The following is an 8,964-nucleotide window of genomic DNA, read 5'->3' as shown; positions in this document are numbered from 1 at the left end:
TACCAGGGCAATCATATTGATCTCCTGATGATGCACGCATGAAGCACATGTGCAAACGTTATCGACCCATCTGGCATCTCATTTCCAGGAATACGGCCTGAAAATGCCTCTCTATAATTGAAAACATTATCAGGATAAACACCGTACTGGCCAATTATTAAAAAACACAGACAAACGCGTAAGAAAAGGTGCGCCTCGCCCCGCAGCACGCACGGCACCGCGGCCGGGCTGTGCCTCTCCTTCGGGAGCAGCCGCCTGCGCTCCCCGCCCTGCAGCCAGGACCCCCCTCCTCGAACCCCCCCCCCCCCCCATCCCAGGACACCATGCTTGGGTGGGAAGCGGCTCGGCCCCCGTCCTGCCGCGGAGGGCAAGCGAGGGGGGGCGGGATGTGGAATACGCTGCTTCCAGAGGTGCGCAGCAGAGCTGCGACGGCCGGACCCCGCGGAGCAAGTTGGAGGGGACTCCGCGGGGGCGCGGAAGGGTGCGGCGAGGACAGCCAGGCCGTCCTCGCTGCCTCTGCGGGCCCAGCGCCCCTTCCAACAACCCCCGTCGCACCCCCCCCCCCCCCCCCCCCGACGGCCCGATCCCGCCTGGCTCCCCCGGTGCCCGCACAGCCCGTAACAGCCGTGCCAGTGGGGACCGGCCCCGGGGTGGGGGGAGGTTGCACCTTGCTCCCCTCATCCATCCTCTCCGGCAGGAAAAGCAGGGTTTGGAAGCAGCCCTTCATCCGCGACGCAAGGGGTGCAGGGTGTTTTGGTATTGTTAGTGTCTGCCATTAGAGGGCACTAAGCAACCCTGCATTAACGCTGCTCCTGAGAGCGGGGAGGGAAAGGAAGGGGGAGTTGGGGGGGGGGGGGGGGGAGAGTGGCACCAATTTGGGAAAAGACTAAAAAGGATGTGGAGTCCTGGAGCTTCTGAAGTGCTCAAAATGCCCGAGAGCTGCTCAGGACGATGATCATAATAACAAAAAAAAAAAAAGGAAAAAAAAAATGCAGCGAGGTCAATCATTTACCAGTCTGCTTCTTAATGCGTGTGACCGCAGGTGGTACCGGGGGACATTGTGATTCATGCCCACTTTCAAAGCGGGACCAGGGCCCGGTCTGAGGCACCCAAACAACTGTCTTCTAATATTAGCACGGCTGTATTTCTGGATCTATTATAGTCTGTCCAGACAGATCCCATTGTAATGGGATCTTTTATTAAAAGATTAGCACTATCTCCTGCAGTTGGTGGAAAAAAATCTGTTATCACTGAGTTATTTGCAGTTGTGGGGAGGGGGCGGGGGGGGGGGGTGTTGCGCGGTACCGTGGGGCGGGAGCGGGAGGAGGGGTGTGGGGAGGGCCCGGCGGAGGGCGCGGGCGGCCGCGGCGCACCGGCCCCTGACCCGGCACTGTCCGGGCATTCCTGTCTGCATACTTCGCAGTCTGTTGTGCTTTGGTGGCTCAGAAAAGCGAAAGAATCGAAATTTAAAAGGCAGCTTTTGAATAAACAATACCATTTTCCGTTAAGTAATCGTTTTGTATAAAAGGAAATATCGCCTACTCAGTTTCATTCAGCGGTGCCAAAAAATGTTATAAATGAGAGACCGCCAACTTTTCTAAGGGGAGAATAATGCCAGACTGTGCTTAATAAACTAGTGCCCTAGAAGTTCATTATCGATGTTGCAATCTTTTCTGATTCTGAAAGGAGACCGCCTACGTCGCCCCCATTCCCGTCTCGTCCTCCCGGGCTCCCACTGAAAAGGCTGTCACTTGGGCACAGCCCTAGGTATTAAACTTTTATTTGGTTCTTTTTCCCTTTTCGATATTTTGTTTTTCTGTCGGTGGTTGTTTTGGGGCTTGGGCAGGTCGGTGGGCTGGTAGGTTCAGGTTGGGGTATTTCGGGGGCTGATTCGGGCGCGGGGAACAAGGTTTAATCTTAGCAGCTGCTTCGCGCGAGGACGACAGCTCTCCGCGGCCGCGGAACCCTCCGCGCCCCGCCCCCCCCCCCCCCCCCTCCGCTCCCAACGCTTCTCCGCAAAGGGGGCGAGGGGCGCCCCTGGAGAGGCCGCGACTTCCCCGGGTCTCCAGTTTGCGAGGGCGCGGGGGACTCCGCAGCGGAGGCGACGAGGGGCTCGCTCTGCCGTCCGCGGCCGCGCCGGAGGGCTCCGGCTCCTGCGGCGAGCGGGGCTGCGCGGGTGCGCGCCGGAGCCTGCGTGCACCTAGAGCAGATAATTGGAGAGGGCTTCCAGAAGGTGGAAAATGTCACCTGATTCACACTGAACTTTTTAAATCTCCCCACCCCCGAGCAGACACACACACACACACACGCACACACACACACACACGCACACACACACACACACACATTAGGAGACCGCCCACCGCAGACAGCTAGGACCCCCGTATAGATTTAAAGAGAGACTGCATTCAGAGCCTGACGTTCATTCAATAGAGCGATCATAAGCAGGCTGGTTAGTGCTCGCTCCCTCTCCCTACTCCCCCTCACGCCGTCTCTGTGTCTCTCACTCGCTGCTACACTGAGGATGTTAAATCAGAGAATCCAGCCGGGCATGCTCTTACTCCTGATGTTTCTGTGCCACTTCATGGAAGATCACACAGTGCAGGGTAAGACCAGACTGTTTATTCGCAGATGCGTTTCTTTATTATTACTACTATTGCTTTCCGTCTTTCGGGCACGGTCTCGTTGGCTGCGGTGTTAAGCGCCTCTCTCCAAGGTCCAACAGGACAGAAGTTAACTGTGGGCATGGGATTGCTTTGTACCGAGGTGTCATTTAGATGCCTTTTTGATCGGATCTTCGCACTGCTCTGCATGGGCACAGAGGACAGATAAGGATGTTTCTTGGTATTTACTGTTATTATGCAGCGTGAATGAAGAGCAGCATCGCGAGGGAACTTTCCCAGTCGCAGCTCCCGCTTGAGTGCTCAAAGTTTGTTGGTAATTTAGCTCAGATTTTTATCTCGCCTCCTTCCTGACGGAAGGAGAGGTGATGATGGGGAGCCCCACGATTACAGCTGACATTTTTAGGAACCAGTAAGTGGTCATTTTCCGGACATTCCTTTAATATTAGAATTTCCTCCTGCACCCACCCCCCCCCCCCCCCCCCCCGCTTTTTTGGTGTATGTGAATAAATGGTAGTGTTGTAAATTCCCCTGCACTGAAGATTAGGTTTAAATGAGTTGGTTTGGGGTTTTTTGTTGCCTTTTTTTTTTCTTGCGAGCAAAACAAACCCGAACCTGCTTTTTTGACAACTCTTAAGAGCCCTCTTTCGACACAAGGGAATAATGATTTTTAGTTTGGGGGCTTTTTCCCCGTATCTTGACTGTGCTCCAGCCCCAGCCTGGATGTCTTACCATTACTTGTTCTGTTTTTTAATTCCTTTTCTCTCCCACTAGAGCATAAATTAACCTAATGTGGGCAACAGTGAGGCGTAAAACTTTATTTTTTTTTTTAGAGGCGTTGTTTGTGCAATGATTTTTAGGGCGGGGGGGGGGCGGGGGGGGGAGAGAATGAAGGGGGATATTCCCCCGCGTCCAGCGACATCCCGTCTGGCTGATCCTGGCCCTTCGCTGCCATTGGAGTAAGGAGGCAGATTAGCACCATAATCAATTGGTACTGAGTTGCTGGAGAAGTCACATTGGTTATTCACGAGAGACTCATCCCAACCAAAACTCTCCAGCTGAAAAAGGGGGAGTTGCTTGGACTAATGTTCTTGGCTTGACTCCACGAATAACAGGGATACTAGTAAAAAAATAAAAAGGGGGGGGGGGAAAATCCCCAAACCCACTCTATCCGGTGTAAGGTCAGTGTACTTTCTTCTGAAATGCGTGCGGGAGAGACGGCACCTACAACTTTTCCAGCTTGATCGATTTCTAAAACTCTGTAGGGACCTCCTACTCTGTGTGCCCTTGTATTTTATGTACTTTGCTCACTTTTTGGGAGCTCTGCTGATTTATTTTAGTGAAGGAAAGACATTTGTTAATAGAAGCAGCAAAATGTGGGGATTTCGAAAGACCTCGCTAAGAGCAAATGTTCCCAATTCGTGCAGATTGCAAAATGGGCTGAGACTGAAACACTGTGCGGCACTAAAACAATGCTGCTGTGCAGCCACGGTGAGGAGGAGAGGGCAGGGGGAGGAGGAAGGAATTTGCAAGCGCGATTTTCTTTTTATTCCCTTTTAAATGCACATCCTTTTCAAGCCTCTGTCACGTGCCGGCAGTGCTCCTGCTCTACATATGGAATAAATACCTCCGAAAACTGCCTCGTCCTGCTTTGATCGGGTTTTCTCTGAGTTTCTTTTGGGGGAGGGTGGGTTTTGGGGGTTTGGTTGTTGGTGGTTGTGGTGGTGGTGGTGGGGTCAGTTTGTTGGGTTGCGGGGTTTGTTTTTTTTTAATTTTTAAATTTTTCGACTGCTCTCCCCAGTGGGCCGGAGTAGTTGCAGGTTATGAAACGGGACAAATAAAAGTAAACAGTCTAGTAAAAGTCACTGCGAAGCGCACGTGTTGTGTCTGGGTCACTGGCGACCGCCACTGACCCGGCTGGGTGTCTGTCTGTCTGTCCTCCCGGCCCCCCCGCAGCTGGGAACTGCTGGCTCCGGCAGGCGCGGAACGGCCGCTGCCAGGTCCTCTACAAAACCGACCTCAGCAAGGAGGAGTGCTGCAAGACCGGCCGCCTGACGACTTCGTGGACGGAGGAGGACGTCAACGACAACACGCTTTTTAAGTGGATGATTTTTAATGGGGGAGCTCCAAACTGCATCCCGTGCAAAGGTGAGGGGGTGCTGGCGAGCTGCTCTTGGCTGGGAAGCGGTGCAGACAGGGCCTGGGGGAGGAGGAGTTGGGAAGGAAAGGAGGGGGGTGACGGGGGCAGAGCGTTCTCCTCCCGCCTCCTTTCTCGCTGGGCCTTTGAGGGGCGTCTCATACCGGCCCCGGGATGGGTGAGGGAACCCCATCTCTGCTTGGTCGCCGGGAGGAGGGGAGCGACCTCCTCTTTACCCCCTCTGCCCCAGCCCTCAGCGGCGGGGGCAATTTCCCTGGAGTGGTGTTTCCCGGAGGGGGGTGAGGGGAAGGTGTTTGTGCTTTGGGGTCACAGTGTCTTTTTTTTCTTCAAGCAGTTTTGACACCAGGTCTGTTCTGCACACTCGGTACTAAAGTGGTGCCTCTTTCCTTCCATCAGAAACATGCGAGAACGTGGACTGTGGACCCGGGAAGAAATGTAAAATGAACAAGAAGAACAAACCTCGGTGTGTTTGTGCTCCGGATTGCTCTAATATCACTTGGAAGGGTCCCGTGTGTGGCTTAGATGGGAAAACCTACAGGAACGAGTGTGCCCTTCTCAAAGCCAGATGTAAAGAACAGCCCGAACTTGAAGTCCAGTATCAGGGCAAATGCAAAAGTAGGTTTGCATATCTAATCCCATCTCCCTCCAATGCCAAAGGGTGTGTGTCAGTGTAGGGAGGAGCTGTTGGATGTACTTCCCCACAGGAGCCAGAGTGGTGTTCCTAATGCTGGGAGACAGTAGCTAAACCATGCTCAGCAGACAAGGCCCTAGCTGGATTGAGGGTTCCTCACAGTCTAGCAGCACTTGTGTCCCACTAGCTACCCTGAGTTGGGAAAGTTCCCTCCAGCTGCCCTTAAATGGTGAGAGCCAGTGAAGGCAAATCTGATCATTTGTTTCATTGTGGCACCCTTTTACTCCTCAACAGGGCTCCAGGATCTCCTGTTAATCTCTGTGTGTTTCCATCTTTGTTTCAGAGACCTGTAGGGATGTCTTATGCCCCGGCAGCTCCACGTGTGTGGTTGACCAAACTAACAACGCCTACTGTGTGACATGTAATCGAATTTGCCCAGAACCTACCTCCCCTGAACAGTATCTATGCGGGAATGATGGCATCACTTACGCCAGCGCCTGCCACCTGAGGAAAGCTACTTGTCTACTGGGCAGATCCATTGGATTAGCCTACGAAGGAAAATGCATCAGTAGGTATCTTGGTAGGAGGGTAAGGGGGGGGGGAGCTTCCTTGGTCAGCAGTTTCAGAGTACTGTGTGTGCAATTGGATGGACGTAGTGAGCGCTGGGGAGGAGGAGAGGCTTCCAGCAGCCTGGGTTAGTGCTCCCCACCAGAAGAAGGAGAGCCAGGGAGAGCTTTGCCCTAGAAAAGGCTGCGGAAGGGGTGAGGGAGTAGAGGGACTGATCCTGCTTCTCTTGCTATCACTGTGGGTGCTGACATTAGTATCCAAGGGAGAAGTAGCCGCCATTAAATAGATGATGACATGGTTACAGTGTAACAAGGTCTCGATATTCAGTGGATCTGGATTCCTGGAAACAATTGTCTTCAAGTGGTCTTGGCAAAGCTTGCTTTAACTTAATTGGAAACATCTGATCACTTTTCCCTCTTTAGAAATAATGCAGAGTTTGGAGACAGTTGGTGGGTGAAGATAGGAAAATAATCTCTGTGCATCCTGACATTTTGTACTGTGATTTCCAGAAAGGACTGATAGTGAAGCAAGTTATGAGGAAGCACCTTCAGGGCAGGCTCTGCTCTCCAAAACTGCTGAGGAAATTTGGGGGAGGCTGCTTTTAGTTGGCAAAGGCTGAGGTGAATTCTCTTTCCAGTCTTGTAGGCAACTACTCTGTGTGGGTTAGTTTAAAAATAATTGATTTAGAAATGCTGAATGTGTTGACAAATTCTGCACTTACCACTAATTTGGAGAGCTGAATTTCCACAGACTTCAAACAAAGCAGGAAAGTCATGTACAATAGGCAAATGTAATTCTGTATTCCCAGGGCCAAGCTCTGCTGGCACAGCTGTCTTTCCTCCCCCACATATAGACAGGCAATGGTGTCCGAGGGACTACTTGCTTGAGCAAAATCAGCAAGTATCTTCACATCTCCTGCATCTGAGCTTTGTCTATTCACAGTTCACAAGGGGAAGAGGAATTTGGGGTTGTTTGTTGTTGCTTTTCTTTTTTGTCTTTTCACTTACCTCTTGTATCCTGTGTGTATTTTTAGAAGCCAAATCCTGTGAAGACATTCAGTGCAGTGCTGGGAAGAAATGCCTGTGGGATTTTAAGGTTGGCAGAGGTCGGTGCGCCCTCTGCGATGAGCTCTGCCCTGAAAGCAAGTCAGACGAGGCAGTCTGTGCCAGCGATAACACCACTTACCCAAGTGAGTGTGCCATGAAAGAGGCAGCCTGCTCCATGGGTGTGCTTCTAGAAGTAAAGCACTCTGGATCTTGCAACTGTAAGTGAGATTTTTAACTCTGCAGACACTTAAAGCTTCTGAAGGCAATCCCTAGGTACTGAAGACTTACGCCTTTAAACATAAGAAAGCTCGACTTGGAGATTTGAGATACAGCACAGGTGACATATACGTATGTACCTATCATGCACACACTTTGGTTACTGATTAAATGCAATAGATCAACAACCAGCTGACCTTCAAGTTGGGTTTTTTGGGGATATTCAAAGGACAAGTCATTCTGTCAGAAAGGGGTTGCCCTAAGAATGTAATTCTAGTGATTTTTTTTTTCCTACTTTGTCTGCTCTCGTGTGCTTCGCTGATTGCTTTATTAACGCCCTGATAAACTCTTAACTCGGTCCAAAAGAACAAGCCTAATGGTAGCACATGGGCATCTGGTTGAGCACAGTTGCCTCTTCTAACTCTGAATGAAGGACACAAAACAATTAAACCTAGAACGCAAGAGCGCTTTTCATTTGATTTCAGGAATCTGCCAATAAAACCTGAGCCATTGATTCTTCAGAACTTCCTGCAGTTTTGACTTCATAGATTACGTATAAAAAACCTTATTGCATAACAGCAGATGCCAAAGAGCATCTCACTACAAGTCGCATAAAATGCAACGCTGTATTATGGCTGTTCAGAGGGCTTTGAAAACATGCACTGAGCTGCTTCTGCGCTGTTGTTGTCCTTATTTAAACAACAGCTCCCCTGTATTCCCCCATCTAGCCATTAATGAAGACCCAGAGGACGAAGACGAAGATGAAGACCAGGACTACAGCTTTCCTATATCTTCCATTCTAGAGTGGTAAAAGCTCCATCACTTATTGGAACAGCCATTGGGCACAAAATCAATGTCCATACTGTACATAAGTGTATGCCTATTTATTTTGGGGAGAAAAAAAAAAGTATACATATAGTTGAGTCTCGTAGACATTTATTTATACTGTGTCATGTTTTATAATTTATACATAAAATGTCTGGTTGACTATACACCTTGTTTTTTGAAGAAATTTATTCGTTACGGGAAGAGCAGTGTTATTTATTGTGAGGTCTCTTGCTTGTAAAGTAAAGCTTTTCTTTTTTCTTGCAAACTATAAAAGTCCATTCCTTAGAGCTTACCCACATGATCTCATCTGTTTCACTGATGTTAACTCTTTTCCACTTTAACAAACTTGCATGTTGGTTTCTATTATGTTTATTTATTGGATTTTCTTCTTGCCGGTTCTGTACGTAAAAGCTCCTCGGGTTTTTGTTTACAAGGAATCTTGACTGACCAAAAGGCGTTGTAACTGACTTAAGTATACTTCCAGGGTGCAGTGAGGCAATCTTTAAGGAAACTTCTTCCACTTCACTTTTCTCTACTTCTGATCACATCGTGTACTGAAGTGATCTCAATGTTCTGAGCATTTATACTGTACTATACAAATTCCAGACCCAAAGAAATCGGATTATGAAGGTTGTTAACTACAGGGCTTACTGAATAAGAATAAAGGTTTTATTTTATTTTTATTGTTTCGGGTTTTTTTTTGTAACATGCATAACTGTTTTATCAGGTGTTTCCTTTAAGATGGTCTTTCAGTACCACTTTCAAAGTTTTCTTTCCCAATCAGTGTGTCACTAAAAGTTATATCAAAGCTTTATCAGTTCAAGTTTCTTGCTTTTCATAATACTTTTTTTCTGATGCAATTTTATATTTTCAAACATGGCGAGTTAAATATAAATT

The 8,964-nt window shown here is 49.3% G+C and overlaps 1 protein-coding gene across 2 annotated transcripts; it reads left to right on the top strand.

The window, feature by feature from the left end:
- The first annotated feature begins 1,713 nt into the window (after positions 1-1,713).
- On the top strand, positions 1,714-8,750 carry FST (follistatin). 2 transcript variants are annotated; one of them, XM_057403058.1, is made up of 7 exons: positions 1,714-1,767; positions 2,524-2,606; positions 4,578-4,769; positions 5,176-5,394; positions 5,754-5,978; positions 7,011-7,241; positions 7,968-8,750. In XM_057403058.1, exons 2-7 carry the CDS (start codon positions 2,525-2,527, stop codon positions 8,048-8,050), a joined length of 1,032 nt encoding a protein of 343 aa, XP_057259041.1. In that variant the 5' UTR covers positions 1,714-1,767; position 2,524; the 3' UTR covers positions 8,051-8,750. The 2 variants fall into 2 exon arrangements, with proteins under 2 accessions (XP_057259041.1, XP_057259042.1); XM_057403059.1 differs by lacking the exon at positions 1,714-1,767 and having other exon boundaries at positions 2,328-2,606; positions 7,011-7,166.
- The last annotated feature ends 214 nt before the right edge of the window (positions 8,751-8,964 follow it).

The sequence above is a fragment of the Pezoporus wallicus genome, unplaced genomic scaffold (assembly GCF_028554395.1).
Source record: "Pezoporus wallicus isolate ANWC-B61680 ecotype Strahan unplaced genomic scaffold, APGP_CSIRO_Pwel_v1 contig_2997, whole genome shotgun sequence".
NCBI classification, from domain to species: Eukaryota; Metazoa; Chordata; class Aves; order Psittaciformes; family Psittacidae; genus Pezoporus; species Pezoporus wallicus.
The sequence above is the reverse complement of the archived record's forward strand: the minus strand, read 5'-3'. Positions and strand labels throughout refer to the sequence as shown.

What these genes read in the sequence shown, in the direction of transcription:
- FST (XM_057403058.1), top strand. Translation starts at nt 2,525, where the DNA reads ATGTTAAATCAGAGAATCCAGCCGGGCATGCTCTTACTCCTGATGTTT. An exon ending in AAACTGCATCCCGTGCAAAG is followed by an intron (nt 4,770 to 5,175) that starts GTGAGGGGGTGC and finishes TCCTTCCATCAG; the next exon opens with AAACATGCGAGAACGTGGAC. An exon ending in CTACGAAGGAAAATGCATCA is followed by an intron (nt 5,979 to 7,010) that starts GTAGGTATCTTG and finishes GTGTATTTTTAG; the next exon opens with AAGCCAAATCCTGTGAAGAC.